Source organism: Hermetia illucens, chromosome 2 (assembly GCF_905115235.1).
Source record: "Hermetia illucens chromosome 2, iHerIll2.2.curated.20191125, whole genome shotgun sequence".
Taxonomy (NCBI): domain Eukaryota; kingdom Metazoa; phylum Arthropoda; class Insecta; order Diptera; family Stratiomyidae; genus Hermetia; species Hermetia illucens.
The window spans coordinates 176,021,908-176,047,253 of record NC_051850.1 but is presented as its reverse complement, the minus strand read 5'-3'; the positions used below and the strand labels follow the sequence as shown (position 1 = coordinate 176,047,253).

At 45.3% G+C, this 25,346-nt stretch overlaps 1 protein-coding gene across 1 annotated transcript in view; it reads left to right on the top strand.

The window, feature by feature from the left end:
• The first annotated feature begins 580 nt into the window (after positions 1 to 580).
• Positions 581 to 25,346, top strand: part of LOC119648998 (phosphatase and actin regulator 3-like) — a 650,924-nt gene continuing 626,158 nt past the window's right edge. The window contains exon 1 of the mRNA XM_038050940.1: positions 581 to 1,333. Within this exon, the coding sequence (XP_037906868.1) occupies positions 1,267 to 1,333 (67 nt within the window). The 5' untranslated portion in view covers positions 581 to 1,266. The remainder of the gene's footprint in view (positions 1,334 to 25,346) is intronic.

Below are 25,346 nucleotides of genomic sequence, written 5' to 3'. Positions count from 1 at the left end.
TCGTGGCGCCTAGACGTCGAACTGCCTCACGACTAGCCGTATTGTCCATTACGGGAACCCGACCCAGCCACCAAATCGGACGACTCCCGCCGATTATTTGTACCGGACCTTAAATTTCTTCTTCTTCTTATAGATGGATTTGCATTTTATACCTAACTGTCAGGTGTGGTGATAGCTTCCTCAGTGAGTAACTTATAAGACTGCAAAGTTCCTGCACGTTTCTCACCTACCCCTTGGGGCGCTACGGTGTCGTACTGCCATTCAGACTGAAACTATCCATCCCTCCTCCTTTCACAACCGGACTCGGGACTGGCTTCGGTGGATTCTTTCTTTCTCTGCTTCTCTGCTGTGAGTGTTAGTACCTATACTTTGTTCAGAGTTTGGTAAACCTCCAAACGCCAGACTGTCACAGTCATACCCACCGAACTGAATGGCTAATGAATGTCTTTCCAACTCACCCTGTTCTAGTTTTTCAACCTGGCGAAAGGTATACCCACTGCATGCTGAGAGAATAGAAGTCTTACAATTTCACTTCAGTACTCAATAGTTCTGGAATTAGCTCAATGCTATCATATTCAGGTTTTCGAACAAAGTTTGATTTTACACATTTTCTAGTAAATTTTGTCACTCTGGTGCCTCCTCCCTTACTTCGTTGCATATTGGCTTCGATTTTGCGCCCGAATTTTTCAGGACCAAGTGTGAAAAGTGTCGACAGCAAATTATTAAAATTTCTCTCACTTCCCAAGTCGCATTTTCAAAAACGTCTGAATTCGGGGGTGCATTCGCGACCTGTCAACGAAAATTATTAAGTCAGAAGTGCATCAGTCCTAGTTCTCCCAAGAAGAGTCTAGCACGTTCCGCGGCGGGTTCCTGGAATTGCCTCACAATTCTGAATTTGATTAATGATAATTACTGTCTGATAGCGTCTGTGCGGAATGTGAAATGTGTTAATAGTGTTTCGGAGGGAACGTGCCATGAGGAGATAATGCTCCACTAGAAGTGTTTTTCCACATAATTAAAAATCCATTAAGTTGAGAAATGTGTCGCAAATAGCGTCTGCAATGTAGCAGCGAAGAGACATGCTAAGTGTTCTCGCGTACATGCGAATTCCCATCATTGCACTGTGCTCCAAATAAATGCACTCGAATGCACATGCACCACACTCTCCGGATAGGCGGATGCTGAAAAGTGTTAAGTGCGCGAGTGGTGAAAAGTCTTAATGAAATTTGAGCTTTCATTCAAAATGATTACGAGCCTTGGGATTTTATGCTACACACCAAGAGGACCTCAATGAATTGCACGATAATGTTTCGTATACATCGAATATCAAGAGGTACGACATTGACAAAGTACTGAAACGATTTTCCCTCCATTGCTAAATATGTGTGAAGCGATGATTGACGCCTTAATTCAATTACATGTTTTTCTGCTTATGGAAATTTACTGTAGAATCCCTTAGGTGTTCCATCATCCGTAGAATAACGAGAAATTTGTGAAGCTCCATTCATGATTTTCTCATTTTTCCTACCAAATGTCTGAATTTCAAAATTATGATTCGCCATTCCGCTCTTGTAAGCTGTAAGTAGCCTTTTCAGGAAGAAACTCAGTATAAGGTCCATTGTATTATCCCCAAAATGTCTCTCGAAATAGCTTCCTGCCTGCCAAACTCTTAGGCTTTTGGGGAATTCGAGAACCTCTCCCAAAGATCTTCATCTTTCGTCTTTATGCCTTTCAGACGCGGGGTCAGCTGGTCTCGATCAATTGCGCCATTTTCTTTCGCTACAGGCCTGGTCTAGCTGAAGTCGAGGGCCTCAAATCATCGTCGAGCATGTTCCCTCATCTTCGGTGCTCAGATGACTCTCTGCAAGTAAATTCGCTTGAGCTTGAATTACATGTTCATACCAATTGGCACATTACGCCACTTGTTCTAAGCAACATCTTTGTATGCATTACCGCGGGGCGACGTTTATTGCCTTTGATTGTTGGCCAGCGTTCGGAACCCTAGAGACGAAAGGGCAAACGACACTGCGGTTAATTTAGGTTTGAGGCAATGGATGCCTATTGTGGAACGTCACTTCAACAAAGTTGCACAGAATGCATTGAAGAAGACTCTTTTCGTAGCACCTTCACATTACATTTTGTAATGACTTAAGTAAGTAAGTTGTTGATGGTTAAAAGGCCATCCTGAGTGGTCGGAGTCGACCAAGAGGGGAGCACACTCCCTAAAACTAAAAAGAGTGGCGAAATTGACCCTGAAAGTCCGCCTGCAAATACTGAGGCTCCACCGAAGTGCTCCGAAGTCATACACATTTTAGAATGCACGAAATTCACACAAAACGTAAAAGCTTCGCCTTTTATAACTTTGTTAATAATAATTGGATTTCCTTCAAACCCTAAGTTCCCAAATTTATGCCTTATGCTATTCTTCATGCTTGTACCAAATTTTGTACTTCAAGCATAATCTTAAGGGAGATGGCATGATTTGTAAAATGAGGAAATGTACTATTATTAACTTTATTTATGCAGATTTCGGAACCGGATGTGCTTTGAAGTCTGGATGTCGTGTGTGATTTTTTCAGATTTTTCGGTTGGATAGGTTCTGAGAATGGGACCTGTTACATTTTTTGAGTGTCATATTTTGAGCCCTCATTCCCCTACATTTCACTCGATATGAAATATGGGACCAGTTTCGGAAAGTACTAATTGAGCCCTTTCATTTGATATCCCACATGGACATATTCTGTGAAAAAAAATTTGTACCCCCTGTCGCATGTATGGGGTATCCTTACAAGAGTAAATTCAATATGTCGGTGAAAAATTGCTTACAGCCAGTCGTCTCGGGTCATTCTCAATTGCGCCGCTTGTACGTCTTTTATGACTGATGATTGGATGATGACTCTTCGAATAGCATTTTGCCGATGGTACTGTCGCCACGTGGTCAATTAGTGAAACTCTTGCTGCTCGGTGCTCCACATGACTCCCCTCCGAGTAAGTACGTTAATGTCGAGAGAGGTTCCTCGCTCTTCGCCTCGACTGTTGACGCTACGAGCGATACTTTCTTTGGCTTTGGGCCTGGATAGATCCTTACTGGAAAACTCGATGTAGCTCGCGCAGGACGGTCGTTTTCGACATAGTCCACTGTTTCTATAGACGCGGCCTTTAATCGTTCGACGTTTCCTTCATGTTTTTCCCCCAAAGGTCAATTATGAAAACTCCGTCAGAAAGGCGTTCGATGACTTTGAACGGTCCTTCGTAAGGAGATTCCAGGGGCCTTCGCACACAATCAATTTGAAGAAAACTGATTATGGACAAAAATTTTTTTACGATGATGATGCGCACTTGGTATCGGGTGTAACTCCCTCATTTGCCTTCGAAATTTTCCGAGGAACAGCTGCGGATTCGACGTCTCCAGTTACACTTACTGGGGTTCCGTATACTAGCTCTGCGGCCGACATTCCTAGCTCTTCCTTGAAAGGGCTCCTGAGTCCAAGTAGCACTGTAGGTAATATGCTAACCCAGTCTTGACTCCTGTCGTGATACATTTCTGCTGTCTTGTGCGAACTGTGCCAACGCTCTGGATGCCGTTCGAGGCGGTAGTTCGCCTTCTTTCGCAGCCGATTAATCTAGTTAGAGCCTTTAATAATCATGCCTCAAACTACGACCCTTGATCGCTGGTGATTGTTGCCGGTGCTCCGAACCTGGAAATCCTAGCGGCGAAAAATGTGTCTGCTACCTTTTCTAGTGAAAGGTTTTTGATGGGCACAGCCTTAGACCATCGCGTGAACCGATTCATCATCGTTAAGACGTATTGATATCCCTGTGGGTCGCTCAGGGGATCGACAATGTCCATGTGTATGTGTTCAAATCTACCGCCGGGATCATCGATGTGTTGTTGCAGTAGTTTGGTGTGCCTGCTAGTTTTGCTTAATTGACAACACAGACAGCATTGCGCCCAACCGTTAATGGCTTTAAACATACCGGGCCAGACATACGTCTGCTAAATTTCTCTGCGTGATGCTTTTTAAGGTTTTGTGTAAACACAAAACACAAAACCTTATTAAAATCGGTGTACTGCCTTTCTGTCTGTTTGTCCGTCACAGGCATTATTCTCGGAGACGGTTGTAGCGATCGACGAAAGGTGGGACCTGTGAACGCTCACGCATATAGTGAGTTACATCCTTTTACATGGAATTTAAGGGGGGTCCCCATACATGCAAAAGGGAGGTGTCAATTTTTGTTCATCAAATATAGTCATATGGGGTATCAAATTAAAGGTCCCGGTTAGCACTTTTCGAAGCCGGTCTTAGTTTTGACATTTGCTTGAAGGGTGGGGAGTGGGGGGGTTGAAAATGATCATTTTTTAACAAGCTCATTCTCGGAAACTACCCAACCGAAAAACCTGCGGCTGCCACTATATGGTGCCTAGGCTCCGAAATATCCTCCATATCGATACCTGTTGAAATAAAGTTAACAATAGTGCATTACTATAATTTTTAGTAATTGGCAGGAAAGTTAACCCTACAATTACGAAATTTTGCAGCAAAGTAGGCTACAGTATAGAGCATGATCCCGCCAAACCTGGTGAAAATCGCACTATAACTAACAAAATTTTACTAGGTCATAACTGTCGTTTCTCTGCAAATTCAAGACTATGAATGTGAATCTCATTGAAAGTGGATATTTTCAGATGCATATATTACGTGCTACATACTAATGGGACAAATGTAGACTCAGATCTCTTTATAAAAGAAATACACAAAACCCTTCATACCTGAAGCGTCTAGCTTCCGGTTTCCCGACTTGTTTCTTAGACCGGCGGTAACGTATGGTCGAATTCTATCATTCTGCACCTCGCAGAATACGAAAACTTCGTATTTTAGCTGAAATTATTGACGCTGTATCTCCTTAGCCCGTAACACTCCTGAAAATTCTGGATCCTCACGTTGGACTGCAGTCAACTTTTTCAGTGTAACATCACATGTCGTAGTGATACCTTCCACACGCAGCGGTGCGTCTCCTACTCTGTTTTCATCTCCCAGCACATAAAAGAATTCCGTTGAGAACTGTCCGATGTAGTTTAATTGGCACGTTTCTGTCAGGGAAGCTTCTTGTGCCTTTTGTTTGAACGCATATACCAACGGTTTGTGATCCATCTTGAGGGTTTCTTTCCTGCCTTCAATGAGATCTCTAAAATACTTGACGGCGCTATAGATCACCTGCCGCTCGTGATCATATATCTTGTAAGCTGCCTGAGTCTTGCTGAAATTTCTCGAAAAATAGGCTAGTGGCTCCCAATGTTGCCCGTTATAGTGTTCTAGAACGGCGCCCATAGCGATGTCTGAGGCATTGCTGTGGATAGCTAATGTCGCATTAAGTAGCGGGTGCTTAGAGTGGTTGCGTTCGCCAACTGTTGAAAGCCTGCTTCAATTCTGGTGTCCATTTCATTGGCATCTTCTCTTTCTCCTTGGCCCCGACCAAGAGATTATGTAGTGGCGCCGGTAAGCTTGCTGCGTTGGGCAAGAGTCACCTATAAAAATTGATGACACCTAACAACCTTCTCAACTGGTCGATGGAGACTGGTTTTTGAAATTGTGTTATGCTCCGACCTTATCTGGCAAAGGTCTGGACCTCGTTTTATATATTTCGTACCCTAGAAATTTGACAGTTGTAGCCCCGAAGGCACATTTACTGACGTTGATTTGTAACCCGAACTGTCGGAGACGAACCAACACGGCGTGCAAATACTTTTCGTGCTCCTCTGCAGTTTCTGACGCGATGAGTATATCGTCGATGTACGCGAAACAGCATTGTAGTTCTTTAAGGGCGGTGTCAATGGAGCGCTGGAACGTCTGCGCCACATTTTCCAGGCCGAAAATCATTACCTTAAATTCAAATAAGCCGAAAGGTGTGATCTGTCTTGGGTACATTTTCGAGTGCTACCAGTATTTGATAGTAGGCTCGGGTAAGTATCCAGCGTTGTAAAGAACCTGCAGTCGCGAAGCCTGCTCGCAAAGTCCTGAAGGTGTGCTATGGGATGTTTGTCTGGCGCGGTTACTTCATTCAGTCGATGATAATCGCCGCCAGGCCGGCAGGCTCGATCCTTCTTGAGGACTAGATGCAGTGGGCTGGCCCACTGGCCATTTGAGGGTTGACAGATGTATTGCGCCACCATGTTTTCGAATTCTGCCTTCATCTCGCGCAGTTTTTCTAGATGCAGTCTGCGCGCGCGTTGTGCCACTGATAGTCGTTGTGATATAGTGTCATACACTATTACTACCCCCTTGTTCTGATCAGACGGGACGGTCACGTCCACGAACCCTCGTAAAGTATGGAAATATTTTGTACCGTGTAAGATACTGGAAATAGGTTCTATTCCCCTGGAAATGTCCGTAGCATTCACCTCAAGGAACGTCCTTTCATCGACGAGTCGAACCTTAGGCAGTTCGACTATTCACCCGTGATGCCTCAAAAAATTTGCCCCAAAATGGATTGTTCGACGTCTGCTATGACGAACCTCGATCGGAAGTCTCGTCTCAGTCCGAGATCACCAAGTAACAGTTTGCAGCTATAAGTTCTGATTATTGTTGCGTTCGCCGCGTATAGCTTTAAGTTCGTTGGCGTCGGTGATGTTCCTACGACGCTATTACGCAGAATTAGCGAAACATCTGCCCCCATGTCGACAAGGAATCGATAATTTGTCCTTCTATCTCTCGCCACTAGGCGGGTTTGTTGAGGAAGGTCGTCCTTGGCCGCCTTAACCGCCGGCAGCAAGAAAAGCTGCCATCGATTTTACCATTCGCAAGGCGCCTCAGATTTTCGCGCGAAATTGCGATGGTAGGAGCAAAATAATTTCCAAATGGGTCTTTGACCCGGAGCGGGTCCAACCGCGCTGCTGCTCGTGGGCTTTGGGCCTATGAAGCCGTCCAGATCCCAACTGGGATAACTGGTGAATCACCTGCTGCAGCAATTCCACTGGCGTCTCCTGAACTGTGTCATGAACAGGCCGCTTGTCAGCCGTTGGCTTCACTGCTGCGATTGTTGGCGGCAGCTGAATCTCAACGGCTTTCAAAGCACATCGCGCATACTCGGGCAGTTGCTCCATGAACAACGTCTTCATCACGGTTGCACTAACGCTTGAACCGACGAGGCTACGTAAGTCCTGTAGATACTATGAAGGATTTTCTCAACATTGTGTCTTTGTAAAAGTCGTCTAAGACGCGTTTCCTCCGACTCCTCGAACGCCTTTATGATCCGGCTCTTGATCGCTTGATAGAGGTTAACCCTCGGTGGATCTCTGGCAATCGGTACGATTAGCGGCAAGAACTCTGGGTCCGCGTGGTGGATCACATACTCGAACTTTGTTTGTTCGCGTGTTATCCCGCTTATCTTAAACGCCACTTTTATCTGCGTGAACCAAAATCCTATGTCGGTTTTGTAAAATACCGGCAATTTGACGATCCTTGCTGCCTGCATCTCCAAATGTTTGTCTTACATGGACTGTGGCCCGGAGAGGTTTCGGTCCGAATGCTCACTGCGCACTTTCTCCAGTTGTTGCTGCAGAAGTCTGACGTGCTCTTCAGTCGTACGAAGAGTCTACCACATTTTGTCGTAGCCGGGGCTCGTGGCGTCTTGTTGGAGTGCCATTGCTGCACGTGGTACTCTGACCTCAACGTCTCGGGTTTCGACACCAATTGTGGGGACTTATGATAAGCTGAGGTTAAAACTCGTGTGGTTATGTATTTCGCAACGTGTATTTAAAGAAATGAAAAGTCTCCTCACAACTGTAATTCACAAGAGCAAATTCAATATGCCGGTGAAAAATCGCTTCCAGCGTGTCGTCTCGGGTCGTTCCCAATTTTGCCGCAGGTCGATTGTACGCCTTTACTCGCTGATGGTTGGATAACGACTCTTTGAATAACATTTTGCCAATCGTGCTGATCCTCATGAAACAGGCACAATCACTGTCAGCGGTAGTGACCTGCGTAGAACTGAGCGATTTAAATATCTCGGGTCAAAGCTAAAATCTACCGCAATGTCGTCCGTCCTGTCGCTCTCTGTGGTTTTGAGTGTTGGCCGACTATAAAAGACAATGAACGGCGTCTTGCGATAATGGAGCCGAAGATGTTGCGTTGGACTAGTGGCATGACACGTTTTGATCACATCCGAAACAAGGATATCTGCGACCGATATGGGATTGCACTGATCGTGGAAAAATTGTGAGAGAGGCGTTTTCAATGGTGTGGTCACGTAATTCGCGCCAACGAGAATTCACTTGCCAAGATTGGTCTGAACCTCGAAGTAGATAGTAAACGACTAAAAGGCAGGCTGAAACAACGGTGGCTTGATACGCTGGATGGAGATTTAAAAGCCTCGAGATTGCATCCATATTAGGCGTTTGATAGAGCCAAATGGCGAAACGGATCACGACGAGCCGACCCCGCTTGTGAACTGGAGAAAGGCTGATGAAAAAGAAGAAGAATGTGCGTTCCTCCCTTGGGAATACTGACCCCAGAATATTGCATTATAGGTGTAAATGGTATCGCATTACTTGTTCGCTAAACCGGTGTATAGTCGTTCCCATACTCTAAAATGCTGCTTCCTCCAAACTTCTCTTTCGGACCTACTTCATCTTACAGACTTTTTGTTATCTGATCTTCATTAGCTATTTTGATCCTGTATTGTGTTTTTAAAGTTCTGCAGCCATGAATTTTTCAATGTGACAGTGGCTCTAACGAACTCAAACATTGTGGGCAACTGCGAAGTAGATAGTATATTAAGGAATCCCAGGGGAACCACGTTCCAATGCGCAATCCCCTACATCCTTGTCAGCACGTTTATCGGGCAGGACGGCCAACCGAAGCTGTCTTCTATCAGCTGAACTATGTACTACGAGATACCATAGAAATTAAAAAATAGCACTGTATGTGTTTTTGGACATTGAAGGAGCATTTGACAACACATCGCACACAGAGCGATGGGTGCACAGAACGCTAGAAAGCACACTAATAGACGTACCGACAGGTACAAACCCTATTGTCATGAATACTACTCAAGGTTGTCCACAGGGTGGGAAACTATCATCGCTTATGTGGAATTCCGTAGTTGATGAGCTCCTAGGAGACCTAACAAATCTTGGAATACAATCCAAGGTTACGCTGACGACATTGTTTTAATATGGAGGGGAAAATATGCGGATACCCTTTGTGACAGAATCTAAACTGGACCACGAATTACTAGTAACTAGTGCAAGAAGGCAGGGCTATAGCCAAGACCAATGCAGTACCATTCACTAGGAAGTGCAAGCTTGATTATCTGAGAGGCATTAAATCACATGGCATGGAAATGAAACGGTTATCAGAGGTCAGACATTTGGGGATCACGCTAGACCAAAAACTATTCTGGAAGATACATGTTGAAAACATATGCTGGGAGTTCTCTGTTGACTTGCAGGTCCACCGAAGGGAAAAAATGGGCAAGCATCCCGAAAATGCTGCACTGGATATAAACTACAAACTATAATTTGACCAGGCAGAATTGAACTCAATACAACAGCCAAGGACATAAACTTCAAAGAGATGCTTGTGTGTGTATCAGTGGGTCAATGAAAAAAGAGGTCCTTCTCGGATTGACGTTTTTCCATATGCACATACAGATGCCGGTAAAGAGGGCGATCTTCAGAATGTAAGGGAGTACTACTGAGGCCTGAGTGCCTAGATCGAAGGAATATTTATATTTTTTCCAGGCGGCACCCCGAATTACTGATACCAAGGGATAACATGACAACGAGGTTTCATTTTGATAAAAAGTTTGAAACACGTTGGAGCTATAGAGCAAATTGGCCGAGCGTGGTCTTCACATATGTCTTAAACCAGCATCTAATTACCTGGTACACTGATGGATCCCTTACGGCAAAGGGAGCGGGCTAGAAAGCAATGAGAGAAGCAGCGACGCGGCATTACGAGCTCTTCGAAAATGGAGTTGTGGTTACTACTCCAAAAAAACGAAGAAGAACAGCTGAGGAAACTGTACTGGACGAACTTACCGGGAATGGAACAGTCCAGGGTATCCATAGGGGATATGAACACAAACGCTCGAAGATTGTTTAAGCCTCGTCAAGAAGAACCTGCGGATCATTGTGGGAATACTCACTGGTCACTGCAGACTAAACTACCCCTTGGGAAAGCCAAGGATAGCTACGGACATTATCTGTAGATTCAGTGAGAACACTGATGAAACCTCCCGACATGTTCTGGGACAGTGCCCGGCACTTATGCAAGGTTGGCAGGTTGAGGCACCTGGGGGACTACTTAATACCAGACGCCAGGTTGAAAACTTGGAACTAGAGATTCCAGGTAATGGGTCACATACTGTGTCCGCAAACTTGCCGGTAATTATTATGGCTAAGTCGTTCGCAAATGTTTGCGCGAAGACTTTTTCGTCCTCCAGGAGCCACAGCAGGGTATCCATCACCAAGAGCCATAACAGTGGAGAGAGAACCCCTCCCTGTGGGCAGCCCCTGAGACATCCTGCTTTAATTGACTTCTGGCCGACCGATATGTGGATTTTTCTCCACTCTAGCATGTAAAGGATCCAACTGATTATCAGCGGTTCGATTCCATGCTGTCTTACTGCATCAAAAATTGCCGCGAATGAGGCATAATTGAAGGCACCTTCGATGTCCATGAATGCACCTAAGGCGTATTCTTTTTCGGACATCGCCTTTTCAATTTTTGCCGTAAGTTCATGGAGTGCTGTCTCCGTGGATTTGCCTTTCTGGTAGGCGTGTTGCCTATGGTGAAGTGGCCACTTAGGAATGTGTGTATCCCTTATGAACCGATCTACTAGCCTTTCTAGTCCTTCTAGCAGAAAGGACGTTAGGCTGGTCGGTTGAAAGCTTTTTGCCTCTGTGTAGGTGGTTTTCCTGGTTTGGGAATTAACAACACCTTCACATCCTGCCATTTATGATAATTGGAATATAAGCGTGTGCTAGGCATGCACGATATATATTCCGAATGTGTGGACCCAGGGCATCCATTCCTTCTAGTACTAGCGCAGGGATGATGCCATCGGGACCTGCAAACTTGTATCTATGGAACGAGTTAAATGCCCGTTTCACTCGCTCCAGTGATACTACTACGTTCTTTGACCAGAATCCGCTTCAGCTTTGAGGTTGCTTCAAGGGAGTTAGTCTCTTCGCAAAAGCGTCTCCAAGATGATCGTTTAGTCGATCTTATGCTCTTCTTTAGAGCCTTCTGTGCCTCTTTATAGCGATTCCAGCTAGTGCCTGATTCACCCTTCAGAGCACGATTAAGGAGCATCCTTGTCGTTCTTCTCTGTTTTGCCAAATCCGAGTTCCACTATGGTGTTTTACCCTTCTTTGGCATGTTGAGTGGACAGCTTTCTTCGAAAGTTTCTCTCATGCTAGTTGTGATCATCTGGGTTGTCTTCTCAATTCCAGCAATGGATTTGATGCGCTTCCCAGGGATCGTGACTCGGGCGCTCAATTCTATTTGATACATCATCCAATCCGGATTCCGAAATGGAGTGGGTGGAGGTGGATCCATGCCCATACCGAAATCAATGCGTTTGTGATCCGAGAGTGTGATATCGTTTGATACTCTCCACTCTCCGATAAGAAACCCAATGTCAGGAGATGCCACCGTAATGTCGATGACCTCTCGCCTGATCACGTTGAAGAAAGTGGGTTCTTTACCCACATTTAGGATCTGCAAATCGGTGCCTACTAGATACTCCAGTAGTCTCGATCCTCTTGCATTGATGTTCGAACTTCCCCAGCATATGTGGTGAGCGTTGACATCACATCCTGCTATTACCCCCATGCCTCTATTTTTGGCATATTGGATAGCTCTGATGAATGTTCCACTGGGAACGTCTTCTGCGTCGTAGGGGAAATATGCAGAGCATCATAGTATCTCTTTATCTCCCTGTTGACTTTTTATGGTTAGCTTAGCCGATGTGGTGTCGCCATCACATAGGTCGTTAACCAGGTTAGCCTGGAAGTGTTTGGAGATTACCATGCAGGTGCGGGATCGATCGCTTCCATTGGCCATAGGTCCTAGCAGCAACCAGGTGGAAGTGTTAAGGTTGTTCTGTACACCATGTTGTTCCAGAACCCCAACACTAATTCGCTCTTCTTCTGGAAGCCAGAGAAAACACTTTTTGATCGATGGAAGCTCAGAGACCCTTTTCAAGGTTAGTCGCGCACCCTCCCACACATCGTTAAGGGAGGAGCAGTACTGCCTGAGCCACTCGTTCGTGTCTTCGTCGGCAAAGTTCAGCCGTAACATTTTACGGTATACACCTACCGACTCAAAGCAAAACTTAATGCCTTGCGCAGACGCAGTCCTTATAGCTAGGAGGAATTCCCTCCTAAGCTGTTCGCATCGTAGCCGGATGGATTAGAGTCGTCATACAGGACCCATCCATCGGCTTTGATAGCCTTGGCTGCAATTGAAGGCCTAGCCGTTGCCGGCCGAGGCCTCTTTGCTGCCTTTTGTGTCGAAGAGTTACAACCGTCCGAGCACCGCCGCCGCCTCGGTTTTCCCTTAGCCGAAGGTGCCCCGAACGCTCCTTTCCCCTCGACCTTGGCACAGCTCTTGGGTTGTGCGTTGCCCGGAGGCGGTTTGCTGTTCGTGGACAGATGCTTACCCATGGGCAAAAATTTAGCCTCAGCAGTTGGCGCCGATTGGAGCCTGGGATCAGGAGTGCTGACAGAAGGGGCCTGCTTCGGCTCGTCCGTTAAGGACTGAGTCCCAGTTGGATTGGTTCCCACTTGAATAAGTGGGGATTCTGAGTCTAGACTCAGGTTCTCCATCGATGAGCTCAGGGTTGCCACTTCACTCGGGGTTGGATCGTCACGATCGAAGTTTAACTGTGTTTGCTTAATAGGTTTATGTTTTTGTTTTTTCATAGTCGGCTGCCATGGCCTCAATTTTTCAGGGGAAAGTAAGTCGATCTCGGCAGAGCCCCTTTTTGCCGAGACAAGCCTAGTTGAAACTGGGGGTCGCCTGGTACCCAGAGTTCACCGTTTACGGGCTGTGACCATTCAGCCCTCGGCCCGGTAGTCATACCTTGGTTTGGGGTTTTGATTACCGCTTGGCTTTAGGTGTCACCTCCTGTTTCCTGGAGGATCTTCCTTATTGAGCTCCCTCACCACGGCAAAGTAGGGTAATCGTCGAGGGAGTATATAATAATGTTAGTAGTTTCGAAACGAAATTCTTCTCGGACTAAAACTTGCTAATCAATCACATAGACTCCACCGAGAATGTAGGGGAAAATTTGTAGTGTCCACTATTCGCTGGTTAGTACTACTTATCATGGCGGGCACTAGAAACTTCCTAGTATCGCGGGAGTCGGAATTACTCTCGTTAACTGGATTTTTAAGAAAACCCTGATTAGTAACTCTTCTCGAGTTTTCGGGCCTTTGGATCCAGAGACATGCGACTTCACCTTCTATGTTTGCAACTCCTTATTAATGCGGTAGTCTCACATACATTCCTATGCTTAATTGACTAAATGTTGATTGAGGATTGTTTGATATGGGGTGTTCACCGTTTTCTTCTTCGCAAACATCCAGGAAATGTATCTTTTTTCTTCCTCTAGAGCTAGTAAGCTAGTTAGTGCCACATTCCTTACTTCAGTAAATTTTCTACAATTTGATATTGCCCATATTTTGATATTTGGCTTGAAACTGCCGGGCTAGCGTATTAAGGATCTCTTGTATCTGTGGTAATTGTAATACGACGATTTCGCTGTACTTTTCTGATTTCAGATGTTCTTTAAGCTTGGTGAGATTTTGGTCTGCGACCGAAATCTTCAGGACAATCTCACTGACAATTCCTCTCAACCTAATTTGGCATTCCCAACACTCAAAACAAGATGCAAATTTTCTACTTACCCTCATCCAAGTATGCCTGACAAATATCTCGAAAGTAGACGCACAAACAATCAATACACTTCTCATAAAAGTATTATCAAATCCTGTTTATCCTTTTAGCTCCAAAGAGATAAGGACAGTTGTAGGTAATCGGTCCGTAAGGCCAAAATGGATTCATGACCCAACATAATATTAGTGCTTAACGTTCAAGAAAAGAAATGACTGAAAAGAATCTTCCTTGCACAAACCTTTTGCATGGATACTTTAATCCTTGCTGAAATATCCTCAGAAACATTTCGTTCGTATCCAGTTACTTGGAATCCTTGAGGGGCTAGCCGTAAGCCGGCTGATTTGTGGCACAGTAAGTAGGGTTACTATTTTGTTTGCTTCTGTGTTTTTTGTCAGCACCGGTGATGGGAAGCTCATTGGAATGACAGTTTTTAAAAATAGGATGCGAATTTGTTTCCACTCCGGGCATCTGGTCTCAAAAATGCCATTAATTGGGTGGCTATTTATTTTCGTAGCCATGGAGAGATGGCTCTTTTTCTACTAATTCCTTCCGTTCGGCAACCCTGCGGCGATTTAATTTTTCTCTCCAGTTTGCAAGGACATGTATTCAGAGAGGTATCTTCCCATTGAAAAGCGTCACTTACATATATTCCAAGTTTCCAAAAATAGAATTTCAGATCGCGGGGTCTGTGAGCGGAAAAGCAAATATGGAACGTGAGAGGATTTTCGAAGGATGTTTTCATCACTAGCAACTCAGAGGGTTTAAAGTATATTTAAGCGTACATGAAGGCCATAACAAACATTCGTGAAATGATGATTCAATATTCTGATCAGGTTCCCAGGCCGGAGCAATGTTGCCTGGTAGATTTCCTTCTGCAAAACATATACCTTCCTGTGTGGATCACATCTGGAGCTACATCCTTCAACGAGCACCCGATGTAAGCGTTGTTGATAAATAATCCTTTGATATATTACAAACTGACAGAGTCGATGATAGGGAGCTGAAAGTGTTGGTGTAGACATTTAAAGTCTTTGGAGGATCCTTGGAATCATTAGGGACCCAAAAACAGCCAAATGGTATGAACATCCTTTATTGCCAGGGTCGAGTAGTATCACGTCAGCATATTCCAAATCGCGAGTTTTAAACGATTTAAACTTCTACCTAATTTCGCCCATAAACTCCCAAACTGTACCAGGATGAATCTCAGTCACTGTCCTGACATGGCCGATAGGTAAGCAAAGTTCCTGCATATTTTAGCAAGACACGATGTCGATGTGTGTTCACATTTGAAGCACACGCAATATGTCCTCCTTCCCTGATTTCACTAGCTATTCATACAAACATGCATTAATAATGAACTATCTATCCATCCATTTCCCTGAAGACTTCATCGAAAGCAGCTTTGGTCGTGGGGGGGCGTGTGTATCTTAAAGTATCCATCCTAGTTTGTATCCTTTCACACCCATCGCTAGGTGGGTTTGTGTAGTATTTAAAGCTCGATTTACGAGATGTGATATTATCCGGACACATACACAGGACGCTTGGTCCTTCAATTTTCCTATTTAACTTTTTAATGGAGGTAGCTCTAATAAGCTCCAGAGGAGATTCGAACCGCAAGGGATTTATGGGAGATTATAGGTTCCGAATCGAATACGTGAGTGGGTGGTGACAGAATAATCTCAGATGATCTTCGATTTATTGTACAATGGAAATGAGGATGGTCGTGTAACTTTATAAGGTTAGATGGATAAAATCGTTTGTGTGAAGAGTTTGTTGGAGTTTGGCTTTTGACTTAAACTGTGTTTAGATTAAATGAAGAGATGATATCATTCGATTTAGATAAAAAGCTTTATAACTCAGAGATGAAGCTGAAGGAGTGTTTGTGTTTCTATACAGCGTAGCTCTGCGTTTTTATGATACTTATGCAGTGATTCGATTTGTCTAGCAATGTAGGCACCTATAAAATCGATTGAATAGCGTAGACGACTGTAGAATCGATAATAACCATGTTATCGTGCTGGCGACTTTGTACGCTGAGACAACATCTCGTTCTTCAGTAATTGAAGTCATACGAGTTGGAGATTTTAGACAAAAAAAAATGAAACCTCAAAACACCTACATATATCAGATATGCCTATAATAAGTGGAACCCGGAGATAAGTGCTCAACATCCGTGGAAGGGTGTTGCAAGGGCCTGAAAAAGTGTACCTATTGGGCCAAATTGTTGACTTTTCGAAAGCAGAACGAGTAATTAAATTTGTACTAATTGAGGTACGCCGTTTTCATGGCACAAACTCCTAATACCGTGAATGCTGCTATCAGAGGAGGGAGTTGGAGTCCAGCCGGCTCAGATCTTCAGAGCCAGCCCATAGCGTTCGTGAAGGAAAGCATCTTTTTCACCCTGCAGCTATAAATCTTTCTGAGGTCCCCAAAGAAGGGTTTACCCAGATTCCGTAGCCTGACTCTAACTAGTGCTGGGCAATGGCTGAGGAACTGCCTGAGAGTTTCCTCCTCTTTTCCATAGCTTCGGTAATGCAAATTGTAGGTCTGGCTGTATGGTACCCTATGGGCCAGTGCCCCGTGCAGACTGCCGTAATCTTATATGCATTTGCACCCATCTGCACAGTAGCTTTAAGGATCAGGTTTTGTTATAAGCGGACCAAATCCTCTTCGACTTGGCACAGGTGGTAAGCCTTCGCCATCTAAGGCCCGCCGCTGCTAAATAGTGCGAGTATATTCCGCCCTTGATAGTCGCCAGTGAGACGCTGTACCTGCTGAAGGGCTGTCAGGAGCCCGACTGGCTAATTCGTCAGCCTGCTCAGACAGTTCAGAACCTGTCTCCATTGCTTCAGCAGCCTGGAGGATGTCGTCGCTGAGTACAAGGCCTTAATGGCGGACAGAACAGCCATTGACAGACTTCCAGTATCGCTAGTACTTCCGCTTGGAATACACTGGCGAAACCTCCGAAACCATACGACTTGGATACACTGTGTTGGGAAAGCCCGCGTATCGACTACAGACCAGCTTTGATCCATCAGTGGAGAATAACCTTGCAACACGCCGCTGGCCTTCCAATCTGTTCTGGTTGAAAAGTCCACAGCATAGTTTCTCGTGAATTTCAACTTGCGTGTGGCATAGTTTGTGGTGAATGCCCAGATTTGCCCAGGTACTTCGTCTGGGATGTTACTATGGCCGCAGAGCTTCACTGTCCAGGATCCGGACTCACGCAGTCTGACGGCATGCACGCTAGAACGTATTAAATGTGGAAGTCTAGGGGACAGAAATGCAGGAGAGCATCTGCCGGGTACGACTACAGAACCCCAGTAGCACCTGCACACGCACTTCGTTGAATCCAATAGAGCCGCACATTAGGTTTGGGCACACTATGGCTATATACATCTGCAGAACCATGATCGGCCAGGGACCCCATTTCCCTGCAAAGGTTCTCTTGCATGCATAGAAGACTATCGAGGTCTCCTTAACCCTCACTTCTATGTTTAGTTTTGGATCCAGGATTACACCCGTTTATTCAGCCGCGGTAGGTGGAATTCAGGTATCCTTATCTTGCTGGTGAATAGCATCAATTCCGTTTTGGTTGGGTTTATGCCGAGTCCGCGTCTTGGGGCCCACAGGCACACCTTTTGCAACGCTCACAATGGATGGAAACATCCCTGACACTAATATCACCAAGTCACTACCTTCACCCCGCTGCTGTAAAATATTGGCAAAATTTCGTCCCCCACTATTAACCAACACACCGGATTGATGGTGCCATCGTGGCGCGTGCCTCTGTTCACAGCTCTGACCAAGTGATTGTTTCCCAGATCCGGCTGAATTATCCTGGAACTTCGTATGGATATAGTCCAATGCGTAAGATACCTCTCCCATCCAATACTGGTCAAAGCTTCCTTGATGGCGTTGGTACTAACGTTGTTGAATGCTCCCTTTATATCCAAGAAGTCCGCTAGTGTATACTTTATATGCGGAGAAGCTGTTTATAGCCCAACGGATCTTATCCTCGGTAATTACCGATTTGATAGTCTTGCAAGGCTGAGGTGGCGGCAAACTCTCTAATCAAGTCTCTGACTTACAGTCTTCCTCTTGGCGGTCTTCACGGCCGATTTGTGCTTGTTCAGACAGTCCTTGTATAGCTGCCAATATTTATGCCTGTAGCAGATGTTGAAGATTTCCCTGGTCACTTTCCTGAGGCTGGAGAGATCTTCATTCCACCACGGTGGCAGTGTCTTCTTGCCGTATTTAGCAGCCTTTTCCAGAGCCCCGAGCTTTTCGTTTTTTTCTCCAGTCGATCCTTCTACGGTCTCTTCAGGGTTTTGATATCAAGGGCCGATAGGTTTGTAGTAATAATAAAGTCAAAGAACGACTGACTTCTCTCATTGACTTCCGAGCTGCCCCAAAGCGTATGCCTTGCATTCGCGTCACAGCCTATTAACAGGGTGGCCTTCTTTATTGCTATGTTGCTTGTCAAATATTGTAGTTCTTCTGGCGGAGCTGATCGGTCGTGAGCCATGTAAGCGGAGGAAATATACACCTTCTCTGCCCTCGCCTGCTCTAGTTTGACCATGACTAGGTCGCTGAAACTCTGGTCCTGGTATGGAAAAGCGTGCAGGCTCTTCCTCGCGAGGATACATGCTCTGGGTGTGGCCTGATCAGCGTCTCTTGCGCGGTGGAATAAATTATAATATTTGCTTTGGAACCCTTTGATGTTTCGGTCGCCTGTGACCTAAAGCTCCTGTATAAGGACGATTTCGATGACTTCCTCTAGAAGGAACACAAGCAGATTAATCGAGGCGCACTTCGAGAACTGCAGATTTATTTGCATTACCCTCACTTTCACCTTTGCGTTCTTGACTCCGCACCGCACTTTATAGTCAAGGCCTCCAGGCACTCTCCATTTACACGGAGCAGAAAAGGTTGACTGTTTGTCTAGGGTTCCCCTCCTTGATAATAATCCAGGCGCCCATGGGAATCCTGGGGTTTTGAATGCCCAGGGATTGGACGAGCTTAGAGGTTAGATATTGTCTTCTATTTGTAGTTAAATCTAAAATTGATAGACCAGTAGCTTCCTCCAAACTACAATTTTATTTTATTATGTATATATATTTCGGGAGCAACTTACTCCCTTCATCAGTACAAATTTTTTGGACGAGCTTGTCCTTATCCATGCGGATCTTCGGCAACCAGATGTGGGCGGCCGGTCTTCTGGGAATCTCATCGTAAGGAATGAATTTGGTTGGGACACAAAATTTTGCTCAAATAGAAATCATATTTCGGGGATTAGTTGCTCGTTTCCCCTTCTTCAATGGAGAGATTATGAAGAAGAAAGAGTTTCCCGAAATCCGGTATTTGTTGAATACATCGCTCTCCAAAAAAAGAATATCCCTTATTCCTTCACTTAATATATTGGCTATCAAACCAGGAAATTTCAGGAAAAGGCCTTATCTGGTTGACTCCAAAGTGAGTAGAATCGGGGAAAATCATCGGAAGTGGTGGAGGTTTGCTACAAAATTTACTGGGGGAATCTCCGTCGCGTAAACCTCCACATCGTTTGGATGTTTTGCTTCAATAACTACAGACAGGCAAAGCCTGGAATCGCAGCCTCCCTCTAGGACAGGAAGGACCAGTACTCCATTATACATGACATTCCACAGCAAGGGATCCAGTATGAAACCATGTGATACTCCCCCTGTGGCGATGTACCCTTTGGGACCCTCACCCGTCCCGTACCAGAAAGTTTTCTCTGAGAGGTAATTCTCGATCAGATTCGCCAAATATTCTGGAACATCTATAGCCAGTGCGCTTTTACTTCGGCCCCAGTTGGCGGAATTTGAAGCGTTTGTGATAGTCAGCACAACCGCGGCACAGCAACCACCAGAATTGATTTTTACCAGGCTCAGCACAACCGCAGCACAGCAACCACCAGAATCGTCTTTTACCAGGCTCACCACCATGCCTATTACTTCCACTGTAGGGTGGCCCCGTCGAAAGCGGTACTAGCACCACGGTAGGCGGTTGCCGCTTTCGATGATGGGTATGAACTCTCTGTATCCAACGGGTAGATTGGACGATATGATGCTGAGTTTCCTTAGGGAATATCCCTTCTTTTAGGCAAGCCTCGGCGGTGTTGGCGAAAAGGTCGGGCCTAGCTTTCACTGCCACCTCAAAATCTCTGCTAGAGACGCCAACCAAACCTGCGGCGTTATTGTCAGCGATCCTACCACATATTTTCCGTAGCTCCTCCTCAATAATTGGTGACATCGCACATTCGTTGATCTGGACCACCATTTGTCTTCCGGTGTCTTGTTGATGAGGAAGCAGAATGATAACAATTTCTTTCAGGTGGTGCGGACAGGTTACCTGGGGTGATTTCTGTAACCATTTTATTACCATTTTGTGATCACGCAAGGGTTTATATCGACACTTTCGCATAATTGTTTGAAGCAGTTCCTTTTACTTTTACGAATCGCTTCCTTAAGCGACCTCGCAGTTTTCTATGCGTCTCGTTGTTGTTCGTCGCTTCCGGGTTTTCCTCTGATCCCCTGGTAAAGCTTCCTTGCCTGGAAATATGCGCAAACTTGGGTGATCTGAAATATATCAGGCTCTATTACTACAAAGAACTCGGCAACCCACCCGACTTTCTGCGGGATCTCTTTATGGAACCCGATTTGCCCTTGATATCCATGCAGATTGCTTGGTGATCACTGTGAGTGTAATTCTTACTACCTTGTCAAGCAACTCTTCTTACTAAACCAACGCTCATATATGTCCGGTCGACTACAGACCCCAGGCGCCTTCCCCGAAAAGTGCATGAGGTCCCAACATTCGCGGTTACAACTTCTAGGTCCGCGAATTCGTTGCCCTTCTGCCGCATTCACGAGACCGCGCATTAAAATCACCTGCCACGATTATCGGTCAACGTCCTCTTGCATCCAGAATAAAAGCGCTCCTTTCACCTTTGCCCTGATTGAGCCGTCCTCCATTATTCCCTGGAAGGCTTATAGTGGTGTTTGGCCCGTTTGCTCTTTGACCCAAATGCCATCACCCTGATTTCGATATGGTTCACTAATTATGGCCACATCGATATTTTGGTTTATAAGAGTAGATCCTGTGCCGGCTGGCAGTGGTTGAGGTTTGTTGTTACCAACCTCGTCTGCGACTTACGACGAGGGCTCTCTTGTACTCCAGGTACCTGCTGCTGCTTGTAATGTGCCGATGGTTCATCCCTTCCTTCTCCAGTGGACAATTCAAATCTGTTCAACAGTCTTTGCTGATGTGGGCCCTCGAAGCCAAGGTATCTAAAGCTCTGTTTCAGCGACACTTGCTCTCTAAGGCAACACACAATCCAGCCTATTCTTACTCCTCCTGTTTCCTCCATTGGCGGTTTGTGTCCTACCGTAGACTTTCTTTAGCATCTTTACTGTGACTCTTGAAGATCAATAAGTTCGAACTCCTTTTTATTAGTCGCGCGAACCTCCTCCTTCGTAGTGACTCCGCCTATATCCTTACAAACTATAGAGATCTCTGGATTGTTAGCCCTCATTTCGGCTTTCTGTCCCAAGAACTTTCCAGTTTGAAGAGAAGAATTTATCCGCTGTTATATTCGAGGGCTTCTTGAGCTCCAACAAACGGTCTCCTTTCCGACCCTGCCTAATGAGGCTAACATTATCTCTGCCGTATGACCCTTCACCACGTTCGGAGATGAAAATAACCCCCGGTCGGATCCTCCTCATATCTCCCTTTTTCCGAGGTGCCACCTTTCTCCAGGCTTCCACATTCTCCTTGGGGGGTCCACACCTTCTCCACGGAGTTGCGGGTACATGAGATTTGCCAGCAGTTTGAACCGTCCGCCTTACCTGGTCCACTTTTTTTGAGAGTTCAACTCTTTTTTCTCTTAGGTGTTTGCTGACCATTTCACTCGTTTAATCGTTGGCAAATCCTCTCGCAGTTTTCTCTTCGCCCGCCTTTTAAGTGGGCGTCACCTGTATCACCTGGCTTACTTTTTCGCATCTTTCTTTCATCCAAGCTGATGCCTCGAATCATGGGCCTTATATTTTGATGAATATTCCGATTAAGACAACTTCCGATTGGCCGCTGCACCTTATGTCGTTCACTAAGTTAAGTGGTATTGTCTCCCCCCTCTCGTATTCTCCTACACTTTTCCCTTTGGAAGTAGCATTTTTATTCGCGGGGGCTTGCCCACACCCAAAAACCACCGATACTGGCTTGGACGCTTCTTGGTTAGACAGACCTTGGACGCTTTTTGGTTAGACAGACAATCCTTGGACGCTTCTTGGTTAGGCAGACAATTCCGTAGCCGTTTAGGTTCATATTCTCTTTGTTATATCCTTGCGGTTGCGAATGGAATGAACGGAGGAGTGAAATTTGCATTGACAATAAGGGGGCTCGATACATTTCACTTGTCACTTGCTCCGATGTTGGCGCGTTCGCCTGGACCATAAACCTGGTTATACTTGACGCAGTAGATTGAGTGGCAGTTGGCTGCCGCATCACCCCCGCAAATACCTGCTTATTTTCGATTTGATCGAAGCGAACAATGGTATGTCCAGTGGTTTTAATATTTTACTATTTTGCATATTTAAAGTCGTTGATCCGATTGTGAAAAAAGGCTTAACGGTGATGTTGTTGGACACATCGAAATCGCTGAGCTGAATTTCCTCAGCGGAGAAAGAGGAATCAAGGCCTCGGAGAATAAGGAAGGGTGTAAGGGAAGAACTTATTATTGTTCTTTATCAGGATTTTCTTAGCCGTAGTGAAATCCTCGGCGGTTTTGGTAATGATTGGGCGGAAATTGCTTGATTTTTGAATTAGATAATTGTCGAAAAGGGGATTAGAAATGTTGTGCTCGATTTGCCAGAATTCATTACTACAAAGAGTGATGGAATTCTTCAGCTTATATTCTTATTTTTTTTCACTGCCGGTTTTGTTGTTTAGGATTGGGCTGTTGCCTGCTTGGTAGCCTATGTCTGACTTGTGGTTGGTTTAGCACGAGGTAGTGCTGCCTCTTTTGGTGCTGTTGCTTTTCCTGTGGCTTCTGGACATGGTACTTGTCAATCATTTCATATAGCTGTTTTTGCGCTGCTGACGTCGGTTCAGGGTTGAATCCCTTGTACGTCTGTTTAATCGTCATTTCAAGAGGGACGATGATCACTTGGAGATCCTCGTGGGACTTGTTTTTTTTAAGAGCGCCTCCTAACTATGCTGTTGGGTCAGAGCAGAAGTAGATCAAATCTGTAAATCAGGAACTGCGGGCTGGGTGGAATGGATGACCCTTTTGAAATGTTTGATGTTGAGGGATACATTATCATGGTCAATGATGCCAAGGACGGTTTCCAGGAAGGGGTAGGTATTAGGATGAAAATTAACAGTAGTAATACTGCTGATTATGAAGTGGCTCAGATACGAATAATAATAATCTTTATGGAAGGTGGGAAGGGCTAAGCTAAAATGGAATAGGTTTACGACTATGCTGGGATGAGTGTTTTCTAGATAACGGTGGAATCTTTTCCGACTCTAGTTCAGCTAAGCATCGAACTAAGACTGGTACCTGGCGTCGAGGTCTCCACTTGTCATAAGGTACCAGGCTTATACTTCTGATTGGGAGGCGCAGAAGGATTAAATCCTTTGGAAATCGTGGGCATCGAGGAACTTGTTGGAAAAGCAAATTGCATCATTGAAGATTGGGGACAATCGGATTTAAAAAGTAATAAGAGTAACTTCGAGTGATTTGAAGCTGTTGGCAGGTGGGAAATATTAGTGAAACAGGAGCTTCTCTTCGATAAAGATGACTGCACCACCAACGATGGAGCGAGGAATTGATTGTGAGTCGGTAGTATAAACAAGGTTGAAGTTTGGAACTTATGGTGCAATGGGGGGACTTGTGCTCATTGAGGAATAACTCGGCCTTGTATCTACGAGCCCGGCCGAAGTTTAAGTTGATGTTCAACTTGATTATCTTAACATCCATTGATGGTAGTTGGGACACCAACCATCGTGTAGAACACTTGCGATTGCTTCCAGAAATCGAAAAGATCAGGATTTGATACATTGATGGGATTTGCTGCGTGGGACTGGATGGATAGTGTAGCCTCTTCGAATGACACGGATGGACGTCAAAAGCCGGGTTGGTAATAGGAGAGCTCGACGCGCGAGTGGATTGAATGCAAGTTAGACGGAAGGGTGATGGTGGTCTCCTTGCGCGACCTTTCCGAAACTTCCGGCAGTTTCGATCTCTTGTGGGGTGGTCGTTGCCCTCACCTTTGACGTTCTTTGGAGCTTGTTCCGGTGTTTCGGAGCATTCGCTCGGACCATTAACTTCACCGTACTTGACGCAGCGGTAGGCCTTCTTGCATTGCAACACCTACTTGTTTTTGATTTATACGAAGCGAACAATATTTATTTTTATATTTTCTTTGGAAAACGTTGCATCACATAAGACAAGCCAGAGGGCCACTTAATGCTTTTGGTCAGATCGTGAAAAGGGTTTAACGTTGATGAAGCTGGACGCGTCTTTCGTTCAGCAATTTCTTGAGAAGCGAAAGAGGTATCAAGGCCTTGGAGAATAAAATTGATTGTCCTTTCGGAGGAAGGGTGTAAGTGAAAAACTTATTATTGTTCTCTGCCAGGATTTTCTTGGTCAAAGAGTAGATCTCACGGTTTTGTCAATGATTTGGTGGGAATTGTCGGAAAGGGTACGAGTTTTTTCAATGTCGATTGTGTTGCTGAAGATTGCGGTGTTGTCTGCTTGATAGCCTTAGTTTGGCTTGTGTTTGTTTTAGGACGAACTGGTGTACCTGTTTTGGTGCTGTTACTTTCCTTGAGGCTTCTGCACATGGTATTTGTCCATCATTTCATGTAGCTGTTGTTGTGTTACTGACATCCGTTCAGAGTTGGGTCCCTTGAACGTCTGTTTAATCGTTGTTTCAAGAGAGACGATGGCCTCTTGGAGGATGGGGTCCTCGTGGAACTTGTTTCTTCTCCTTCTCTACCGCTGTGGGCTCATTTTTGAGAGAATCCTCTGGGGACTCGGATCATTGTTCACTATGAAAGCTGCACTAATTCTTACTTGAAGTTGAGTACTGCGGCGCTATTTGTCGTTTGCAGCTATGAAATAGACCTCCGCTGAGGGCGAACTCATCCTATGGCTGGATATCTCCTGAACATGTTGGTCAAAAGACGGAAGTAACAGTGGGTGGAGGGCGATATCTTCATTGGGGGTTATGTCATGTAGTGAAATCCACTATCTCGGATGGCCGACGAGTGGGTCGCCCTAGAGTTACTTGGCACAGAATAGTCGAGGAGGAATAGGAGCATTTGGAAAAGTCCTTAGGGGAGCTGATGCATGTTGCCAGAACATGTCAATGATGCACATAGGTCTGGTTGAAGCACTGTGCCCTACCCGGA